At 43.8% G+C, this 23039-nt stretch overlaps 2 protein-coding genes across 2 annotated transcripts; one reads left to right on the top strand and one right to left on the bottom strand.

Annotated features, from left to right (window-relative positions):
• Positions 1–832: 832 nt before the first annotated feature.
• LOC134403987 (uncharacterized) lies at positions 833–11283 on the bottom strand. The gene is made up of 10 exons (XM_063134536.1): positions 11073–11283; positions 10341–10706; positions 10010–10101; positions 9696–9873; positions 7990–8221; positions 7466–7536; positions 3810–3887; positions 3182–3345; positions 2509–2758; positions 833–1254 (listed from the first exon to the last, which is right to left on the bottom strand). Exons 1-10 carry the CDS (start codon positions 11274–11276, stop codon positions 1030–1032), a joined length of 1860 nt encoding a protein of 619 aa, XP_062990606.1. The 5' UTR covers positions 11277–11283; the 3' UTR covers positions 833–1029.
• Positions 11284–12632: 1349 nt separating this feature from the next.
• Positions 12633–17035, top strand: NDUFB2 (NADH:ubiquinone oxidoreductase subunit B2). Its single transcript, XM_063135064.1, has 4 exons — positions 12633–12797; positions 13833–13977; positions 15871–15966; positions 16945–17035. The coding sequence occupies exons 1-3, from the start codon at positions 12700–12702 to the stop codon at positions 15943–15945; spliced, it is 318 nt and encodes a 105-aa protein (XP_062991134.1). The 5' UTR covers positions 12633–12699; the 3' UTR covers positions 15946–15966; positions 16945–17035.
• Positions 17036–23039: the final 6004 nt, after the last annotated feature.

The following is a 23039-nucleotide window of genomic DNA, read 5'->3' as shown; positions in this document are numbered from 1 at the left end:
GATCATGGTTATAGAATCATAGTCAAATGGGAAGGGGCTTATAAGGCCATGGAGTCCAACCCCCTGCTCAATGCAGGAATTCACCTTAAAGCATCCCTGACAGATGGTTGACCAGCTGCCTCTTGAAGGCCTCTAGTGTGGGAGAGCCCACAACCTCCCTAGGTCATTGGTTCCATTGTCGTACTGCTCTAACAGTGAGGAAGTTTTTTCCTGATGTCCAGCTGGATTCTGGCTTCCTGTAACTTGAGTCCGTTATTCCGTGTCCTGCACTCTGGGATGATCGAAAAGAGATCCTGGCCCTCCTCTGTGTGACAACCTTTCAAGTATTTGAAGAATGTTATCATGTCTCCCCTCAATCTTCTCTTCTCCAGGCTAAACATGCCCAGTTCTCTCAGTCTCTCTTCATAGGGCTTTGTGCATATTGGAGGAAGTGTATAGGCAGGCATTTTTCTCCCTCTCTCATAATACTAGAACCCAATTGGGTCATCCCATGAAGCTGATTGGTGGGAGATTCAGGACAGATAAAAATAAAGAATTCTTCACATGTCACGTAGTTAAACTATGGAGTTCGCTACCACAAGTTGTTGTATTGGCCACCAATTTGGATTAAAGAGTTAACAACTCAGAATCAACCCAACAATTGCCCAGCAAAACAAAAATCTTAGAGGGGGAGCGGCTTGCTCAAAATAGATGCCAACCAATGTTCTGCATACCAGGCAAACCTCTGCTTGACCAACTCCTTGACCAACTTGGCATAGTTAAAACAACCCAGGAACTGCAGCACGACACACAAAACCAGGTTATTATAAAACCTCACAAAACGGATTTGATCATGGGATGGGACACAGAAAATGAATGTGTGTACTGCAAGCAGTGACGGCTTACACGATCACCTCCAGTTCTCAGGTAAGCCATTGTCTGTACACAGCCTTAGTGGAACATTTCACAATCCCCAACATCACACTGCATAGGACTGTTACCAGGAGCTTTTGTTCCATACATTGGCTGGTTCAAATGGCACAATGCCTTTTATGCTAGCAGGGAGGCACGGAGTGTTAAGAGGTTCTGCTCTCTGAGATATTGTTGGAGGTCTTTGTGTTTCTGCTGCTCCTTTTCCACCTGCTGGCACATCCGCTCCCACTTTTGGAACGTTTGAGGCCTGGCAGCTGCCTTCTCCTTTGTCTGCATGTCCTGCTCCTGCAGTGCAGCTTCCAAAGCCTTTTGCATGGAGTGCTTTTTGTTCCTGAGAAGCTCCTGCAGAACAGAACATGAGATGACCTTAAACCCTGCATTCCTTTTATTTTGATCGCACGAAACAAGAATGGAGAAATCTTATCTGACCACTGCAAGAATTACACTAGAATTTTACTTAAGCGCATGGGCAATTTAACAATGCAATGAATTGCATTGTCTAGGGGACTTGGAGAATCTATTTCCTGCATCTTTAAGACCCTATATGATTACAGCAGATTGGACAAGATGTCTCATGAGATCCCTCCTATTCTTTTATAATAAATCCTCCACAATCTCCTCCTAAATGCTGAATCAAGGCAGCTGGGGAGAGACAGCCCTTTGTTCTACAGAGACGGGAACGTGACTTGCTTTTTATGCGGACCAATCTCTATCCAACAAGAGAGATCCACGTATGCAAGAAGCATTGGGCACATGTTGCCAGTGCAAATCTCTATCTCATGATGCTCAAGTGAGCCCTACTGAACTGGCCGGGTATAAAGAGCGTTGCACATTCAAACCACAACTAATTATGGACCGGTGCCATAATTTAGACGCCTACTCAATTTGAGGTAGAATTTTGGGTCTGCGCAGGTTTTGTTCAAACCAAAGAAAGTGGGTTTTAGCAGAAACTGTGACTGAAAATAGAGTTCAGTATTCTGAAAGTCGCATTTTTAAAAAATAAAAAAGGAAGCTAATCTCAGAAACCTGGGGTAGTTGAGGACTGAGCAAGATACCTTACAAGCAGGGGATTAAAAGTTGCAGAGGTTTGCATTACTTTTTGGCCGTCCTCACAGCAGAAGCAAAATCCCACAATGCAAATTAAATCTAGAAAGGCTGAATCCTGTTGCCTGCGCAAATTATGCAAAATTAAAGCAAATGTGTATAATTTGCTTAATTCGGCATAAAATATATGCAGGTCACAAAACTTAATGTTTCTAGGTACAGAATTTTGATCAGAAATGCAGACAGATGCTTGTTGCTTTCAACACCCATCATTTCTAACTTCTGTCCTACATCCCTTCCTGGTATCCCGGAGCTCAGCTCTATCCCAGTTTCAAGCTCTGAAAACAACAACACTCAAATGTGAAATCCGAATAAGCTGTGGAAATGAAGCAGATCTGAACATATGTTTACCTGACATAATTTGCCTGAGCGGGGGAGGTGTTCCCTTGACACACAGGCAAACCTGCCCTGCTCATATCCTCTCTCAATACGATAAGACCATTTTGAGAAAGAGGGAAAGAACAGGGGGGAATTAGAGGGAACCGCTCTCACCAGCCTCTTTTTTTCATGGTCATCGATTGTTTGGTTGTGTTCGGTCAGCCACGTCTCCCTCTGCTTGCGCTGTGCCTTTAAGTAGTCTAGCCTTTGATTCTCCTTGTTCCTGTCTTCTTCGTGCAAACAGGATGCCTGCCTCCTCCTCTCTGCTCTTGCAGTCCGGAGCTGTTCCGCGTGCAGCCCTGCCCTGCCACGGTCCTCTTGCTGCTTTTGCACGCCTTGCAGGGTTCGCTGGAGTGATCTCTGCCTGTTTCAGAGACGTGCCAGAGACAGTAACACACCCTTTGAGCTGTTGCACTCATACAATTAAGGACACCCTACCTATTAAATACAACTCCAGGCATTTCAGCATGCGAAGCAGAACATTAACGTCTTTGCCCCTCTGCCTAACTTTCGATCAACTCGGTGGCTTCAAAGTTTTGCTCTTGAACACTCATTTTAAGATTGCAAACCTATGCAGAGCTAGGCTCATCTAAGCCCATTTCAATGTCTGTGAGCACCCTTTGCTTTTCATAAGACAGGGCTGCACACATCTGGAAGTGCAGAACTGGAACTGGCAAAACCTAGAGCCACTTGATGGTAACAATCCTGCTCATGAACATCGACTCAAAGGGCATTTTTAAGCAGGTTTCCAGCAGGACTGGGGGGTCGCTCCCCTTCCCTTCATTACCTCTTGCTGGCAAGCAGCAACTCTCCTTTGAGGTGCTCCTCCTGCCGCTGTTGATCCTCCTTAAGCCGTCTCTGCTCCCACTTCTGACGTTTGAACTCTGTTCTGGCTGTGTTGACATCTGCTTCTCTTGGACTGTCTCGAGGTGCCTCTTTCACCATGAATCGCTGAGAAGGAAGACGCCTTTTGTATTGGAGTGGGTTTCTCCAAAGTGAATTAACCAATTGGCCTTCACTTCAAACCAACTCTGAGGGGTTCTTCGGGCTTTTGCAGTTCACCAGAGAATGGGCAACCTAGCAGAGTCCAAACACGGCTAGGATTCCCTACCCCCACCAATATTGCAAGGATGGGAGGAGGCCTGCTCTCACCTGCACAGCTGGTGCACTGGAGCTCCTCCTGATGTGCAAAGCTGATTCAATAGCTGAACGGTCTTTCTTCAGGGATGGGTCCACCCTGCCGAATGTAGCCTGCAGCCGGGAAGCATCTCCAACGTACGTTTTCCGCGACGGACTCCTTTGGGAAGGCTGGGCTGAAGAAAAATGGCTCATGTTGGGCTGGGAAAAGGTGGCTGCATGAAACCAATCTCTGTGTTACCAAGGTGACAGGTCATTAAAAATAATGGCGCTGATACGATGAAGATGTTGATCTGGAAACGCAGGCGCTTCAGAAAGTGCTCGAATCGCCAGCAACCCGCTCTGCGGTAGAGCACCTGCTGTGCACGCAGAAGGGCCCACGTTTAAACCCTGGTATCTCCAGCTAGGGCTGGAAAAAGCCCCTGCCTGAAACCCTGGAGGGCCTCTGCTGCCAGTCAGTGTTGATAATACTGGGCAAGATGGAAAAATGGTCTGACTCGGTATAAGGGAGCTTCCTATGTATCTATGTCAAAGGGAGAAAGAAACACCTTCACTGGCTGGTTTAGAGGCAGGAAGTGACAAAGAGGTGGAGCAGATTTTCTGATGTCCTTAATGTAGCTTTATAGCAAGGATGGGGAACATGTGGCCCTCCAGATACTGCAACTCCCATCATCCCTCACCATTAGCTATGTTGACTAGGCCTGATGGGACTTCCAGTCCAATTACATCTGGAGGTCTACATATTCTCCACCATTGCCTAGAGTCATAGAATAGTAGAGTTGGAAGGGGCCTATAAGGCCATTGAGTCCAACCCCCTGCTCAATGCAGGAATCCACCTTAAAGCCTACCTGGAATCGTTTTAGTGCTGCTTCCCAAGTTGTGTGGTTTTTAAAAAAAAGATAAACAAGGAAGTGCTTCCATAGGTCACTCCTGTGTTTATTACCCTTTTAATGTGATTTCCATCCATTCCTTTCTCTAAGGCAGACATCTGTATGCTGAGGAATAGCTTGGCAGCGACCTCTTTTCTCAGAGGATGTGAATATTCTTCCCGTGTGACGTTTTCGAAATGAGCGACTTCAGGGACCGCACCGGAGTCATAAAAATGTAATGCACGATGCAGCGTAACATAACACGGAGTCATTTGGGAAAGTAAGCTTGCTAAGCCAAGCGTAGGGGAATGCATTATTTATCACTGTTTGCACACATGGAGACTTGCCAAAGAGGGGCCAGAAGCATCCTAGGTAAGCAGAAATGCTGCTCCTGAGAGAAACAAGCACTGGCTACTCGGCACACCAATGACATCACCAGCTGCCCAGGCCTCCCTTCAATGATTAGCAGGACGACGCTGGAAGTGCAGCTTGCTTAAGAACATCAGAACATCAGAAGAGCCCTGCTGGATCAGACCAAGGGTCCATCTAGTCCAGCATTCTGTTCACACAGTGGCCAACCACCTGTTGACCAGGGACCCAAAAGCAGGATGCTTGCTGGTTTGTGTGTCACAAGGCACAAAAAAGCAGCCAAGAGGTTTGGAAGACAGGAGGAGGAGGAGGAGGAAGTAATGTGTCCACGCTTCATCTGTTTCTGCAAATCAGCTAGTGGACATACTTATTTCAATGCCTATCGAAAGGTCGCTTCAATCTCCCGCGTCAACGCTGCTTACCTCCCTGTTTCTGTGGAGTTGTGTGTTTGCCTCTGTCGGCGGCTGCATCAACCCTGGCGCCAGAACTTCCCCACGGATCTTCTGAAGCCCGCTTTCTCCAATGGTCCTGCAGTATTGATAATCAAAAGCCCTTCAGCACATAGGAAAGTGACAGCAGTGGAAACACTAATTTACCCTGTGATGTGGAGCAGAAGTCTTTATATATGAATTGAGTTTATCATACTACATCATCATCACCATCATCATTACACCATCCACACAGACGATGTTTCTCAAAGAATACTAAAAGGAGCCCTTCGCTAACCCCCTCCCTGCTTTTTGCTCTCTCCTTCCTACCACCTTCCTCATTCCATGGTTGTTTGTTGAGTTGATAGGAACTAAAAGCAAAACGCAATAAAAGTATTAATGGAAAACAGCAGCAACTAAGAAGGAGAGGACAGGTCCTTATCCCAATGGCATCGTGATCTAGAACAGGTGGGCAACTTGGGGCCCTCTGAATATTTTGGACTACAGCTCCCATGATCCTTCACCATTAACTATGCGGACTAGGGGTGATATGAGTTGTAGGCCAAAACATCTGGAGGTCTACATATTGCCCACCCCGATCTAGAACATGACACCAAGGAAGCCAATGCAGAACAGAAAGGCAGAGGTAAACAGGAGTAAGGAGATGCAATTGCTGCAGTTAAACTTTTGCAGGTTTAATTGTAGTCAGGTCAGGGACTAGGCGGCGAAACGTTTATACCACTAAATGCATATTTGTACAATGTGTATAAAATGGATGGCAGCACAAGTATGTTTAAAGAAATGTGGACATTGTTTAGACCAGCCTCCCACAACCTGGATCCCTCCAAATGTTTTGGAGTACAGCTCCAACCATTGTCCATGCTGGCTTGTAGTCCAAAGCTTCTGGAGGGACCCAGGTTGGGGAAGGCTGGTTTAGATGAATGGCATTAAAAGTAAACCTTTTTTCTTTATTATAAAGGGCTGGATTAAATGATACACCTCCCTACATATGCTGGGGAATGAGCACATGCCTTTGCCCACCCAACATGCCTCTAAGACAGTGGTTCTCAACCTTCTTAATGCCGCGACCCTTTAATACAGTTCCTCATGTTGTGGTGACCCCCAACCATAAAATTATTTTTGTTGCTACTTCATAACTGTAATTTTGCTACTGTTATGTAGCAAAATTATGTAGCTCGGTTCCTAAGACCATCAGAAATATGTGTTTTCCAATGGTCTTAGGCGACCCCTGTGAAAGGGTCATTCGACCCCCAAAGGGGTCGCAACCCACAGGTTGAGAACCATCAATCCATGCAGGAATATAATGTTCAGATAGCATCTTTGCACAAAAAATCCAGCGCATGTATACTCAAATGATGTGGTTGGTTTGTGAATTTTACCTGGGAAACGTATAGCACATGCGCTAGATTTTGCGTGTGCAGGCTCAGTTATAGAACATTACACCCTGAGTGGATGTTGTCAGAGGTGGGCAGGTGTATAGGGAGGTAAAGTCCACTCTCACTCCCACCACACACAGGGGAGTGATCAGGACCCCACAGCCGAAGCTCTCTGGGCGGTTTACAATCAAGCCATCCAAATAAAAACACATTTTTGAGATTTATGAATACTATGAATTCTCTGGTTTTTAGACAACTGCTAGCAACATCTTGTGGTTGTGCTCTGAAAAACAAATATTTTACCAGGGATAATGAGAATGTGGCGTTATGATACATTAAAGCTGTTGTAAGTGATTTCCACATGGAGCTCGTTGACGTGACGTCGTACCTTGTCTGATTTTGTAACTCTGCTGTTGATCTTTGTGCCAGATTTTAAATCTGCGGAGTTTCTTTCTTCCTTTAGCTTGTTGCTCTCTTCCTTCTCATCCTCATTCCTTTCTGAAACGGGAAATTTGCCCTTTGAAAGCTGTTCTTCTATCTTCCTGCTCAGTTCTTCCTTTGTCAGATTGGTTCCCGGGATCAAGGAATCATCTGGTTGCATTGTACACATTGGAGATGTAATAGATGGGGAGCAGAAATAGCAATGGGGGAAGTGGGCGGAGTTGCAGCTGCTGCTGCTGCACCAGACCATTGCAGCATCATGCCAACGCATCCAGTCTAAGTGATCCCGCTTGCAAGGACCGGACGCTCTGTATCCAGGCAGCACAACATAGGGATAATCTGGATTCTGCTCCACTAACATCTGCCTGGCTGCTAAGGGCATCTGAAGCTCAAGGGTGATGCGTTCACTCAAAGGAGGAGGGAGCCTCACAGCAACATCTGCAGATACCTTCTTAGTCTGACCGTTCCAGAAATTAACCAGCACCTGGCTGCTTTTAAAGGCTGTAAACAGAAATACACGGAGAGCTGCATTTTAGAAACAGCCAAAATCTATCCTAGTGCTCTTCTAGGACCTGACCCCGGTTGCAAATGACGTCGTGCCTTGATCCTCCTTGAAATCCTGTCTCAGCTGACCAGGATTTCCTCTGCATCTCTTGTAGAACATTAGAGCATTTTGGGAATTCTCCGACGCAAGGTGGGGGGGCAGATCTAAACAGACTGCAGATAAGCTGAATAAACAATCATTTGGAGGCAGGCACCGTAGCCGTCTGCCTTCGCAGCATGTATAAAATAAACATCCAGTGGATGCTACGGATGTATGGAAAGGGGACAATACAGGATTGTATTTGTATTTTTAAAACCATTTATTATGGTTTTAATTTTTGTGAACCGCCCAGAGAGCTTCGGCTACTGGGCGGTGTAAAAATATAATAAATAAACAAATAAACACAGTACCTGAATGAGGTGACCCAGTCTCTGCAACCTGGAGGACAGTGCCTGGGCCGTATCGTTCACCTTTCTTCTCCCATGGAGCTAGGATTCCATCTCCTGGAGCTAAGGGCTGCCTCCTGGCATCCTCATAATGAATGACATCGTAAAGGGCCGTTTCTTGCATTCGTAACTGAGCTTTGCCTTCCCGTGATCGCTGGGATCTTTCAAACTCAATTAGAACACAGTCTCTGGAGCCCTGTCAAATTAAGCCAGAAATCTTGCCAGGTAAACCTGAGGTGAGTCACCTAACAATTTTCTGCCCATCCACCGTCTTGCTTTTTGAATTACAGATGTCTAACACATTAAATATAAAAAATACAATACATTCCACTTGAAATGAAAACATTTATTGATTTATTTGAAATATTTATATGCTGTTCTTCCACAATACATTTTGGAGGGGTAGGCCCTAACCAACCCAGCAATTAATTCAACAACAAATCATGGGTTAACTGCTGTGTTGTTTTGTCCCTAAACCAGCAGTCTGGGTGTGGATGCCATGCTCAGCAACCTACAAAGGAGTTGATCGTGGGGTGCTGTGTAAAAGCGGAAGTGGCGGGTGCGCTGCAGGACAGTCTGTTTGCTCTCTCCTGCATGTGCAGGACAGCCCATGGGTTGTTTATCCCATAGGCTGGTCGTTACGTGCGAAAGAGGTCACTTACCAGCCCAAAGTCACCCAGTGAGCTTCATGGCTGAATAGAGACTTGAACCTGATCACCCGAGATCCAATCCAACACACCAACACTAAAACTTATTGCTAGGACTTAACTAGGGTGACCATATGGAAAGGAGGACAGGGCTCCTGTATCTTTAACAGTTGAATAGAAAAGGGAATTTCAGCAGGTATCATTTGTATGCTGGCAGCACCTGGTGAAATTTCCTCTTCATCACTACAGTTAAAACTACAGGAGCCCTGCCCTCTTTTGTATGTGGTCCCTCTAGGCAGGGCTCCTGCAGCTTTAACTGTTGTGCAATGAAGATGGAATTTCACCAAGGGCTGCGTGCCTACAAATGACACCTGCTGAAATTCCCTTTTCTATGCAACTGTTAATGATACAGGAGTCCAGTCCTCCTTTTCACACGGCCACCCTAGACTTCATTGACAAGACTTCTCCCATCCCATCAAGCATCTTTGTAAATAGAGCAAAACAGCTCCCAGCCTCGACCAAGGGAGGGCTAACATCCCCCAACACTGAAACCTCTGCTTGTCTTGAATCACAGCAGTCTCCACCACTTGGTCTTCCAGCTCTTGCTGATCCCTGCCTCGCTGCTGTCTATTTCTCCCACCCCTTTTGTACAGCAGCCTCTGCAGATTGGACTCACTGCTCATCTGCAATGCCAGTTCTGGAATGCCATAATCAACTTTGGGTGGAGCAACAGAGGGAGCCAGCCTAGCAAGGTCTCTACCGCTGCACAATCTCTCGCATTAAAGTTAATATATAGGCTTATGTAGGCAGTATGCATCTGAACAGAATTTAGGCATGACCTATAGGGAGGGTGTGAGCTTGTCTCTTAAAGGGACCATGCAGCAGTAAGGGTGTGGTTCTGGCCCAGGGGAAGAAATAAAGTCCCTAGAAATGAAAAGGAGAGAGGGAAAAAAAGGGCATCCCATCTAGAAACAGGTCAGAACCCACAGTTTGAGACACTCTGATTTAGGTAAATAAACTTACCTTCACCTCTTGGACAATGTGACCTAGATAGTAATAACCATCTGTCTCTTTCCTGGCTAGGACACGGATCCCCCTTAGCAAGCTGTGAATCTTTGGGGATGAGTCTGCTAAATCCTCCTTTACTGAGCTTCTCAGAAATGTGTTAGGGGAATCTGGACTCCACACGCCCAAAGGAAACCTGTGGACACAGGAAATGGTCAGGATTATTTAGAACTATGTAATAAATCAAGTCTGAAGAATGTTATGGGCAAGTTTGCATCCTAATTTTAGCAAAATAATTATAAATCAAAAAGATCCATGGTCCTTAAACTTACTGTGTTGTGTAATGGCCCGTTAGCAGAGGGGACCAGTGTTCCTTGCTGATACAGTCAGAATGGTGAATGCCTGCAGTGCAGTCAGGAATATCCTAGAAAGAAGATTGCAGAAATGCAGAATTACAGAGCAACAACTGATCTCAAGGGTCACTTCTTCCAATATTTTGTATTGCTAGGACTTCCATGATATTTTGGTCCTCTCCAGAAATTTGATTCACTGGATTGATTCATAACATGCATGTCCATCATTTGATTGTTGAAATATCAAGTGATGATTTAGATGTGTGAACCAGCTAACAGATTCAATGTTGCAACATTGATTGTAATTTACCTCATCTGAAGCCCCTCCAGAGTTGAGACCAATTGCTTGAAAAGAACCACCAGACGCCATGGCTACTTTCTTCAATATTTTTTGTGAGCTGTTTTGACTTTCCTCTCCATTTCCTACCAAGTACACAGTGTGCACTGGTCGTACATCCTCTGTCTCCTTAAGGTGACTATAGATTTCCAACACAGACCACTCAGGTACCCCACTGGTGAACAGGTACACTGCTTGGCAGGTGGGATCTTCCAGTGCTCCTGCTACAGCATTCAAAACCCCATCCCTGCTGTTGACCTGAAGGGCTCGGATCCAGGCGGCTGCTTCAGTGACATTGGTGAGAGAACATTCCATCAATCCAGTCTGCCATTTTAACACCTAGAGAGCAAACAAAGGGGTTATCTGAAACCAATAAAGACAGAAATTATGAACATTGCATATTTTAGGGACTGGCCCCCTGAATATGTACCAGTTTTGAGAACGGTTTGATTTTGAGGATCTTTTGTAACTTGAGAGCCTCTCAGAGCTATAAAGTGGGTCATCAGTATTCCAAATAAAAAAATAAATATGTGGCTTGCAGATAATTGCTGCTCTAATTCAAAGTGCAGTTCATCTGCCTTCCTGATGGGTTGGACTGTAACCCCCATCATCCCCAGCTACCCCCTGGAAGGCACCAGGATGGGGGAAACTACCTTAGAGCAACATGGTTCTTCTGTAATACTTTATTGTCATGTTTTCCATTACCTTGCTGCCACAGCTGACGATATTGAACATGGAATCCGATGATTTGCTGGCCAGTGAAAAAAGAGTCTTTATGAGTAGTTCTTTCAGGCTACACAGGTTGGAGGGCTCACTTCCCAAGGCGGAGACCACAAAGGCTACGTTCTGCTCATGGATGTCAGCCAATAAGGGTAAGGTACGATGACAGTGACGGGACATCCTGGACATTTTGGTACAACAAATAAATAAATAAACAACAGACTACCAAAGCACATAAACAATTTAGGCAAAAGTTTAAAATGTTTCAGCATGGTTTTCCCCATCAGTGTTCTCAGATTTTCCTAAAATTTATCCCCACTCACCATACTATCTTCCCCAAAACATTTCCCCACAAATGAATATTAAACATTGGACTGATTAAAAAAAGAGATAATTCTGGTAAAGCATTTTGCATACAGATTTTTTTTTTAAAAAAATATGAAGGTAATTAATACCATTAATAGAGAAATAACCAAAGGAATTGCAACCAAGAAGAGGGCCTTTTCTGCTGTGGCTCCCCGGTTGTGGAATGAGTTTCCCAGAGAGGCCCGCCTGGCACTTACGGTGTGTTCCTTCCGGCGCCAGGTGATGACTTTTTTTATTTTCCCAGGCCTTTAAGCCCTGCTGTTTATTTATTTATTTTATTTATTTGTTGCATTTTAAACCTCTGCATTGCTGCTAGGTTTTATTTCGGTTTGTACTTTTTATACTGTACTTTTTAAATTTGTAGATTTTACATTGCGTTTTATGATGCGTTTTGTGGTTTTAATGGTTGTGAACCTCCCAGAGAGCTTTGGATATTGGGTGGCACGGAAATGTAATAAATAAATAAATGGGAATAGAGAGAGACAGAGCTTTCAAGTTGGGGTCGGATTAAGGGCCACCCTTGGGACTGAGGCTGCAGTTCTAAGCGTTTGGAAGCAATAAGACCCCGGTGAGACTTACCTTGAACTCTCCATTTCCCCCCCTCTCCACAGAGACACTTCGTCTCATCCCAACTCACCTGAACGCCCCCCCTCCTTCTCTTGTCAGATACCGAAGTCCTGCTCCGTTGCCTGGCAACAGGCATCACAGACAGAACCATCTTTAACACCTGAACGGGGGGGGGAGTAAAGAGTCTTTTGTGTATTTACTAAGTTCTAAAACAACACGAGCTTCTTTTGGATTCCTGATACCGTTTCTACGTATCTCCTTTATGTTTCGGAAGTGGGAATGACGTTCGCCGGCGGTTGTGAGGGAAATGCAACCCAACGCGCACCCCTCCCACGGCTAAAGGTGTGGTACTTCCCAAGGTGGCCCGTTCTATTCCCGACCAGAAGAGGGGGTGGCAATAATGGATATATGGCAATGGTGGGCGCACCCGAGGGCCAACCGCCGTCCTTCCTCTTTTTCGCGCTCTAAGAAAAAGGCAGGGGGCGAACGTCAATCTTCTCCAGGTAGGGAGATTTCCTTCTGCGCCTTTTCACCTCACCCCATGACCCGAATTGGAACGCGCCAAAGAGGCTCGGGTGCGTGATAGCCAATCAGAGCGCGGGTTGTTGGGAGCGACTGCCTGCCCAATCGCGGGACGTGACATTGCGGGAGTTGAAGGTCTCCACCGGCGGCCGCCAGGATGGTGGGGCCTCTGTGCCGAGTGACCGGCGGGATGCGCGTTGCCGCCCGGCTCCTTCGCGCCAGAGGAGGCACGGGCGTGACCTTAGGGGTCCGGCGGTAAGTCAGGGGGAACTTCGCGTGCCAGAGGCGGGAACGTGTGCAAAACTGGGGAGACCAAACACGCCAACCCTGTAAGGTAGGACATATGCGCACACTGGTCCAAGAACTCCTCCAGTGATTTCCATGGATGAGAAGCGCTTGAACCTAGATATTCCCCGTTCAGATCATGCGCAAAACTTCTCGCTTTCCTTTACTCTTCCTTCCAATATACCAGCCTTCCCCCCAACCTGGCGCTCTCCAGACGGGTGCGAAGTTGTGGGGAGGATGCAATATACCCTGTATGCAAGTGTTGGTATTTGTAACATCTGGGAGGAAGAGTAGAAACTTGGTTTCTTTCAGCTTGCTGTAAAAAGGCACTTGCTCTTAACAGCTGCATGCTGGGCAGAAATTCAGTAGTAGAGTTTAGTAGATGGCTCATAATGTACTGCCCCTATGAAGCATGGCTCCCACTGGACAGTTGGGCATGCAGGCATAGTAGAGAATTCCTCTCCCTTCTCCTTCTCCCCTTCCCACATAAAGCACACTCCTCACATTTACAACACAGGAATACTAGCCCACCTTATAGACTGTTGGTAAAGACTGCACACATAAAGTGTGTGAAGTGTTTTGTATTCTCAAAAGTGGTATAGGAATGCTGCAGCATATCCTGTCTTTTGCTATATACAGCTTACAGGCCAGTTCTCAGCAGCACTACATAGAGATTGTGTTGTACAGAAATCAGTTGCTCTTGTTTCCAATTAAACTTGTCCAAAGAAAGCTACTTATACCAGGTTAGACTATTTGTCCATCTTGCCAGGCATTGCCTGTTCTGGCATGGATTCTCGAATGCCTCGTGCCGAGATCTTTCACATCAAGCATATCTTTGCAGCTGTAAGTGCCAAGAGAAAAACAGGTGTTTTTAAAGGAAAGTGCAGATTCCTAGTAAATGGAATTCTGCATCTGATACTATATTCTGCAGTTTCCCTTCCCTTCTGTGCCATATGGTCAGCCCTGATAATTGTTTATTTCTACGTTCATGCATTTGTCTTGCAGTGCAAGTGAAGGTGTACATATTGAGCCTCGCTACCGCCAGTTCCCAGAGCTGACACGGTCCCAGGTGATAAAGGCTGAGCTGCTCAGTAGCTTTATGTGGTTCTGGATCCTGTGGCACTTCTGGCATGATCCTGATGCTGTGCTGGTGAGAACTCCAATGGGCTGGGAAGGACTATAAAGCAGTAGCATCAGGGTACCTTCTCCTGTGGGATGGGTGAGAAGAATTGAATGTAGGTTGCCCAAGTTCGAGTGCTCGCTGAGAAGCATCTGCATCACTTGTTCTGATGACAAATAACAAGCATATTAAATAGTTGTGTCTTGTTTCCTGGAGGTGGGTTTGATAGGAAGTGCTTGAAGTTTATTTTGATAATGGCCCTAAAGTTCCCAAACTGTTGTATCAAGTACTTCATTATCAGCCATTTTTTAAAAACCACAACAACGATCCTGTTTCTTTAACTCAAAAGAAAATGCTGTTCAATCCACTCTGACACACCTTGATGCTACATTTACTTGAGGCAAGTCATTGTGTTTTGCCCTTGTTTCAAACCTCTTTGTACCTCGGCACACACAGATCACAGCTGTCCTTTTGGCCCCCTGGGACTTCAGACTTCCTAGGGTAGTAAGCTTTCTTCTTTCTGTCAAGCTGTAAGAGCATAACTGGAGCCCTGCTAGATCAGACCAAGAATGGGCTGTTTGTGGGAAGCCTGTAGTAGCAGGCCATGAAGGCAATAGCCATTCCCAGAAACTGGCATTCAGTGGCATATTGTCTCTGAATCTTGATGGTCTATTTAGCCACCTAATAGACAACTTTGCCATGTATTTTTATAATCTTCCTTTAAGGCTATTAAAGCCAGTAACCACTGCATCTTGTGGCAGCAAATTCCATAAGTGAGGTGTATAAATACTTTTTGTCTGTTTTCAATGTACTGCCAAACTATTTCAGAAAGAAGGGAAAAAATCTTGCTCCTAGCCTTCCCCAACTTGGTCCCTTCTAGATATTGTGGACTACAAATGACATCTGCCGCTATCAGCATGGCTAAAGGTCAGGGATGAAGGGAGTTGTAGCTTACTCCCCTAAATGTCTGAAAAAACCAGATTAGGGAAGGCTCCTCTATCCCTTTTCTTCACACCATTCACAATCTTTTAAACCTCTAACCACACTTTAAAAAGGATGCAGACAAGCTGGAGGGCAGCAGGGTCTGGAAACAAAGCCTTATGAGGAGAGACTAAAAGAACTGGGCATGTTTATCCTTGAGAAGAGAAGACTGAGAGGAGACATGATAGTACTCTTCAAGTACTTGAAAGGTTGCCTCACAGAGGAGGGCCAGGATCTCTTCTCAATCATCCCAGAGTGCAGGACATGGAATAACGGGCTCAAGTTACAGGGAGCCAGATTCCAGCTGGACATCAGGAAAAACTTCCTATTAGAGCAGTCGGACAATGGAACCAATAACCAAGGGAGGTTGTGGGCTCTTCCACACTAGAGGCATTCAAGAGGCAACTGGACAGCCATCTGTCAGGTAGGCTTTAAGGTGGATTCCTGCATTGAGCGGGAGATTAGACTCGATGGCCTTATAGGCCCCTTCCAACTCTATGATTCTATGATTGTGTCCTCCATTCCCTTTTAAACTAAAACATGACATGCTTTTAGCTTTCCTTGATCTGACCCTTTCCTGACTGTGGTGACCTACTGCCCTCTTCTCAGTTGACTTCCACTCTTAAGCCATGAATGATCCATTGTGTTTTCATTGTTCATCAAGATCAGTGATGTGGATTTTCTGGCAAGTTTTCCAATGCTTTATATTAAGAATTTTCCAATAGCCAAAAGTAGTTGAACTGAAATACATGATTTGGGGTGAGATGAAAATTAATTGCATTCAGCCTGTCTTAAGCTCAACTCAAAGCTTTAGTTAGATGTTACTTTTAATAGGATACTTGTAGTTGGATACATGACAAATATCCTCTAAATTTAAGGAAGAAAAATGAAGGCACTGAAAAGTTTACATATTAATTTTAATTTTCTCCTTCCCCCCACCAGGGTCACTTTCCTTATCCTGATCCTTCAAAGTGGACAGATGAAGAGCTGGGAATCCCTCCTGACGATGCAGAGTAGACATGAATAGTTTGCTCCAAAGTAGGTTTTAAAGGCTGATGTCAACACATTCCTCCATGGAGTTCGAATGCTGAGAAATTGGGTCTCTCTCCTTAGATAAAGCAAATGAAGTGCATTTGCAATATTGCCACTTTCCCCCTTAAACCCTATTTCCAGTTGTAACCATCTTTGAGGATGGCTAACTGGATTTTCCCACATTCATCCCTCTCTATGATTGACTTTCCCCAATCTGTTTCATCTTGTAAGCTCCTATGAAAGTAAGATGCCATTTACACTGGTGCTGTATATAGTAACAACTTAAGTGGAAGCTTAGAGGGTCTATTGCAGGGGGTGGGGGGCTATTTATAACCATTCAGATATTTTGGCCTACAACTCTCATCAGCCTGTCACCATTGCCAATGGTGAGGGATCATGAGAATTGTAGGCAAAAACATCTGGACAGCCACAAGTTGCCCACCCCTGGTCTATTGGAACACACCAAAATATCATGGTATAAGTTGACTAACAGTAAATGCAGTGATGTGATGCTTGAAATAAACACGTCAGAGCAGTTTTGTTCCACCTTGCAATATGCTGAAATCAGCTTGAGAATGGGATTCTATGATGCAGGATGTGCTTGGTTTGTTCATACTGTATAGGGTGACCATATGGAAAGGAGGACAGGGCTTCTGTATTTTCAGCAGGTGTTATTTGTATGCATGCAGCACTTGGTGAAATTCCCTCTTCATCAGAACTGTTAAAGCTGCAGGAGCCCTGCCCTCTTTTGTATCTGGCCACTCTATAATAGAGGGCAGGACTCCTGCAGCTTTAACTGCATGCATAAAAGTGACACCACCTGAAATTTCCTTTTCTACACAACTGTTAAAGATACAGGAGTCCTGTCCTTTCCATATTGTCACCTTATTCATACTCCACTTTGACTGCTGGTTCTAATTATTCAGATTGGTGATCTTGCTTCTAATTGTAATCAAACTAACTATCTGTCTTTATTGCTTGCAGACTTCTGGGAGGAGATCTACAGAAATTAATTCTTTACTTTACATAGACTTGGAATTCAAATTGTAAATAAAGCTAACAAGTCAGATCAACACTCAAGTCTGTGAAAGTTCTCAATGTTTCCACAAAGAACCCTCTGTAAGGAGTGTTATACCAGTTGGTAGCTGTTTTGCACCTGAAAACTCATATACACTCAGTGCTAGTTCTCCAATTATGTATGTCCACTAACTTGCAGGAAGCCCTGACTTTAACGCTCCTCCTGGGTGCTAAAGCTCAGAGCTAACAGGCCTGCTTTAGCTTTAAGTATGGAGCAAGTGTTCTTTCAAAAACTCAAGGATGGAAAAGTACTCTTACTCTTGTTTAGGGGCTTATCACGGTTTAGCTTGGGAAGATGGTGTGGAAAAGGACTGTATAGTGAAGCTATTTCATTATATACTTATGTAGGGATTTTATATCCCAATGAAGTAGAGCTGAATTGAAAACAAGTAATGCATTTTTAGGAGAGAATGACTAATACTTTAGCAATACAGAATGTTTTAGAAGATGGGTAATGTATAGCTCCAAAAAGCACTCCCCCCCCTCAATTTCTCACATCTTTCTTTTATTGCAGTGGAGTTATTCGGTATCTGTAACACCTAGGGATCTACATGCAGTAAGATTTAGTATTTGAGGCCCCAGCTCTGAAAAATGAGGTATGAAAATAAGAAATCCCATATTCCCTACTTGCTAAGGGAGGGATATGCAATAGAATGGAACTTTATTCCTATATAGATACATTACAGGAGAACTTCTGTGCCTTATTTGGGGCATCTTTCTTTTTTTTTTAGGATAATGTTCTTGATATAACACTTTACGAAGGATATAGACCAGCCTTCCAGAAGTTTTGGACTACAAATCCCATCTCCATGTTCAAAACATCAGGAGGGCACTCCATTGGGGAAGGCTGACATAGACAAACATTCAGAGGGAGGCAATGAAAAACAAGTTCTATGAGGAAAGGTTGAAATAATTGGATATATTTAGCCTGAAGAAAACCAAGGGACATTACAGCATTCTTCAAATACCTGAGGGGCCATCAGGTGTGAAGAAGGGGGCAAAGACTTGTTTTATACTGCCCCGGAAGACAGGACTAGATCTAATCGACTTTAGGTTGATTTTTGTTGAACATTAGGAGAGATTTGACAGTAAAAACAATTAAACAATGTAACCAGTTACCTAGGGGGGCATGGGTGACCTCTTTGGGGATGCTTGAACTCCGGATTCCCTGTCTGCTGGAAGGAGTTGGCCTAGATGGCTTGCAAAGCCCCTCTCGTTCCATTCTGTTCTTCAACATCTGTAATTCAGCTGTAAATCCACCTTATTAATGTTCTCACACAGTCTGTTCTCCATGCAGTCAATCTTTATTATAGCAGTATTCACATCAAATACATAGAACTTTTTAACCTTTTATATAATACAGAGTTCTTTAAATAACTTTACACAAATAGTTCTTCAATCTCAATTTTCAGCTATCAAACTTTAATTTTATGTCTCCATGCTCTCTAAACCAAACTGGACAATATTTCCCACTGTACAAATTTACATGAGAGAAAAAGCTCCAAAATACAATGAAGGGTTCAGGCTAAAGGCTTTAACGGGACGAAAACAACTGAAATTGATCTGTACAAACATTTATGGTGAACTGTTGGGCAGAGGGAATAATTCGGAGGTAGGGAGAAAAAGCTGCAGACAAATAATTCCCTGTGAATTAGAAATAAATACAGGCCTTTAAACATTTAGTTTCTCCATTGTCATTTTGTTTTTTAAACGTTTCTATGGGTATCAAATTTCTTCTGAAGAAAGAGAACAGACCTAAAATTGCAGGCTTGTGGAGAGTTAAACATCTTGTGGTAAATACAGCTTCAAGGAATGCTGGGTTGGGATATATATTTCACTGCACTAATTAAAAAACACTATACACATTTCTCTTTTTCAGCAACTTTGCGGAGTGATCTTGTTAACTACCATTTGCTGACGCTTTGAATCACTTCCATAGGGTGCAGTGCTTAGCGTGACTAGTTCTACCCAAAGACTCTGTTCATAGCTTTAAAGAGCGCAAGGGATTCAGGGGGAAAGACAGTTTGCATCAGTGGCACCTCTCCCCCCCCCCCCCCCCAGTGCTCCCAACAGTCTTACCTATATGCCAGGTATGCTTCCAAGGCATAACTCAAGTCCCAGTTGCTAGAGCGGAGAAGAATGGGCAACACAGCCATTGTTAGCAACTGTATAATCTTGCTACAGCAAGCCCCTGAAGTGGTGAATAGTAACTCTTAGTGCTACATTGAAACAAAGCATTGGAATGATATTCTCCAGTGAAGCCATGGAGAAAATGGCCATCTAGTGCATTTTTCCTAGCTAACTGAAGAGACACAGCATGGCTGAGAGGGAAAAAGGACAGCCAATGTAATCAAACACCCAAAAAGATACAAACTTCCCTAAAGAAAATGGGGTTATGGAAGAAAGAGGCTTTGCGTATTTCAGACATAACAGAAAATCAGTACTACTGTTTCCAACTGCTTAGAAGCAACCCCTTTTGCCCATCACTGGTCCCTAGTAGCCAGAAAAGGTGCTGGTTACACAAACTTCCTACTCAGGCTAGAAGGGCTATTGCAGTCCAGTGGTTGGGCAAGTAATGCTCAGTTTTCAATTGGCACTCTATTCTATTACAATGTGTTTTTGAATCCTCCCTATTCAAATGCAGCTGGGAGCAGAATTAACCCCATTTTATTCCTCCCATGCAAGTGTTCCTTGACAATCTAGACAAAATGAGCAACGGCTGACACCATTCTCACAGTATGGGAGTTATTTTGGGAGCATGAAGTGGGTACAGCTGCTATATCATAGGCTTTTAACAAATACATTATGAAACAGAAGAAAGATGGGGCTATGGTGAGCTTATGTGTTTGTTAGCCATGTGAACTTGCCCTAAGAACCCTCTTCCCAAAAAATGTATGTTACATAAAGAGGCTGGTCACTGCCAAGTTTTAGTCACAGAAAGGAGAGGGGAGGGGGCAGGAGAAGGATCTGGAAAGAATGAGGTGTATTTCTCTTAACCATTCACAGCTTTGAATGTCAAAGTACATTTATTGCACTTAGGTTTTTATTTTTAGCATTTAAGTCAAACGTTATTTAAACTCAGCCCTGCATTCTCAACCCAAACAATAGTTCCCACCCTTCTCCCATCGGTCCACTTTTTCTTTCACTTCAACGCATGCCTGAATGAAGGCTTCTCCCACAACCGCCCCGCCTCCAAAGCGGATCCTAACGTTCTAGTGGAATCCCAAAACACAACAAAACAAGTGGAAGATATAACTAGGCAGACTCCAACGAATGCAATACAGAATCTGTCAAAAACTAACCAGCAATCCAAAATGGCACACAATTCACTTACTTTGCATTGCCCTAGTCCAGAAATGGGAAGCAGAGTAATTCTAATATTACAGTTCAAGTGTAGTAAGAATCGTAACTAGAAATAGTACATAATCAAGAGGCTGAATTGAATATGACAGAGACAGTTGCTTTGGCAATTGCAAAATAAAACACCCAGGCAGTTTCAGAATGCTTTTAAACCCTTTTCCAGCTGCCAAAACAGGGATTAAGTTACACAAACTAAGGCTGCAACCCTATGGACACTTACCTGGGAACAAGCCCAGTGAACACAGTGGGATTTACTTCTGAACAAACAAGCATGTAAAATACAACTTCAGCACATTAGTCTACTTGCTGCTTCGTAAGTGTTTATCCATAAGCTTTTGACAAAAATGTCACTCAAAATACATTAACTGAAACTGACGGGTTTATAGACAGGTTACTTATTTCAAGAGGAAGCCTGAGGAAGACCTGAAGCAAATCTGACACTTCAATACTAGAAAAGTGTCTCAGTAGGCTTGGAGAAAGCTGCAATACAGTATTCTGGTTACAATAAAGCCTCCCTCAAAGGGTACCCTCAAGTTACAATTCCTCTTGTAAAATGGTTAACCTACAGCTGTCTCTATGATCTAATACAGATGACACGCTCAGCCACAGCGGTTAAGCATTTTGAGCTAAACATTATGGCTTCGCATGTTGTGTGAACCATTCCTAACTATGGTGGCTACATAACCACAGTTTAAACATGCTCACAAACCTTTTGCTGCAAAAAGGTTAGCGGCCTAATCATGGCTTAGTGTGTTAGTCTGAACAGGTCCAATTTTGCTTAAACTTTGACACATGCAATTTGTTCTATTTTTACTTGAGCAGTTTAAAGGTTTTTTTTCACAATTTAATTAGGTATCACAAATGGGCATATAGACCATAGAAAGTTGCCTGCCTGGGGGTTGCATATTTCACATGCCACCCAGACTGCTTAATACATAGTGTTGGGATGGAGTCAATGGTTGTGTTCCATATTGGTACCAATGATGTGGGGAAATGTAGCTATGAGGTTCTGGAAGCCAAAGTTAGGTTGCTAGATAGGATGTTGAAATTCAGGATCACTAAGTTGGCTTTCTCTGAAATACTATCTGTTCCACATGCAGGGCCAGCTAGACAGATGAAGCTGAAGACTCTCAATGTGTGGATAAGACAGTGGTGTAGGGAGGAGGGGTTCAGATTAATTTAGGCACTGTGGAACATTTTGGAAGCTAATGTTAGAAGCCTCTGAGCCAAAATGGGAAAGCTGGAATGCCTGGTTTTAAAGAAGAACTTAGATATAGTGGGCATAATGGAATTGAGAGAACCAGTAGGATATGATTCTCTCTGGATTTAAACTCTACAGGAAGGACAGGGAAGGGCATACAACAGGAAGTATTGCTCTGTACACCAAAGAAGCACAGTGTCGACTACAAATCCTAGAACGGGCTGACTCCTTCACAGAAGCACTGTGGGTGACGATACCAGGCTACAAAAGTAATTTAGTACTAGGGACATGCTATCATCCCCCAGACCAGAACGCTCAAGGTGATCTTGAGATGGAAAATGAAATCAGGAAGGCGTCCAAATGAGGAAGCGTTGTAATAATAGGTGACTTCAATCACCCCCAGCAAAAGGTTTAAATATCTCAATGCCTAAACGATTGTGCCCTAGAACAGCTGATTATGAAACCGACCAGAGGAGAAGTGACCCCGGATTTAATCCTAGGTGGTGCCACTCAGGACATAGTGCATGATGTCAAACTAATCAGAAACAGTAACCACAGTGCTATCAGATTTTATATATATATATATATATATATATATATATATATATATATATATATATACACACACACACACACACACACACACACACACACACACACACATATATATATATATATATATATATATATATATATATATATATGTGGATGGGAAATTACCAAGGAAGTCCAACACATTCAAACTTCAAAAGAGGACATCTCTCTAAAATGAGGGTTCTTGTAAGATGTAAATTGAAAGGGGGAGCCAGGAGGGTTAAATCCCTTCAAAATGCATGGAGATTACTCAAAACCACAATTATAGAAGCTCAGCTAGAATGGCTAGGAAAGGCAGCACCAAGTTCAAGAGGACACCAGGATGGTTAACAAGCAGCTTCAAGGAAACTATTAAAGCAAAGGCAGCTTCCTTCAGAAAATGCAAGTCTTGCCCAAATGAGGAGAACAAAAGGGAGCACAAACTTGTGCAAAGGAGTTGCAAGCAGACAATAACAGATGCAAAAAAACCCAAACCATTTTGAGCATGTCACTAACAACATTAAGGCCAAAAATAAAGAATTCTTTAAGTATATTAGAAGCAGGAAACCAGCTAGGGAGGTAGTTGGACCACTGGATGACAATGGAGTTAAAGGAGTACTAAAGGAGAATAAGGAGATTGCAGAGAAGCTAAATGAATTCTTTTCAACTGTTTTCACTGTAGAAGATGTGGGACAAATGCCCGAGTCTGAACTGATGTTTTCAGAAAGGGAGTCTGTGGAACTGATGCAAAGATGACATTCTTGACAAACTGAAAGTTAATAGATCACTGGGCCCAGGTAGTATCTATCCTAGAATTTTTAAAGAAACTCAAATGTGAAATTGCTGATCTTCTAAGAAAAAATGTGTA

This window comes from Elgaria multicarinata, chromosome 9 (assembly GCF_023053635.1).
Source record: "Elgaria multicarinata webbii isolate HBS135686 ecotype San Diego chromosome 9, rElgMul1.1.pri, whole genome shotgun sequence".
Taxonomy (NCBI): Eukaryota; Metazoa; Chordata; class Lepidosauria; order Squamata; family Anguidae; genus Elgaria; species Elgaria multicarinata.
Note: the sequence above shows the minus strand (reverse complement) of the source record. Positions and strands in the feature narration are given on the sequence as shown.

Excerpts from the sequence above, each read along its gene's own strand:
- LOC134403987 (XM_063134536.1), bottom strand. The coding sequence starts at position 11,276 with ATGTCCAGGATGTCCCGTCACTGTCATCGTACCTTACCCTTATTGGCT. Across the intron at positions 8,222-9,695 it reads ACATTGTCCAAGAGGTGAAG|GGCTCCAGAGACTGTGTTCT; the intron begins GTAAGTTTATTT and ends TTAATTTGACAG. Across the intron at positions 7,537-7,989 it reads GACTGGGTCACCTCATTCAG|CCTTTAAAAGCAGCCAGGTG; the intron begins GTACTGTGTTTA and ends TTCTGTTTACAG.
- NDUFB2 (XM_063135064.1), top strand. The coding sequence starts at position 12,700 with ATGGTGGGGCCTCTGTGCCGAGTGACCGGCGGGATGCGCGTTGCCGCC. Across the intron at positions 12,798-13,832 it reads GTGACCTTAGGGGTCCGGCG|TGCAAGTGAAGGTGTACATA; the intron begins GTAAGTCAGGGG and ends TTTGTCTTGCAG. Across the intron at positions 13,978-15,870 it reads ATGATCCTGATGCTGTGCTG|GGTCACTTTCCTTATCCTGA; the intron begins GTGAGAACTCCA and ends TCCCCCCACCAG.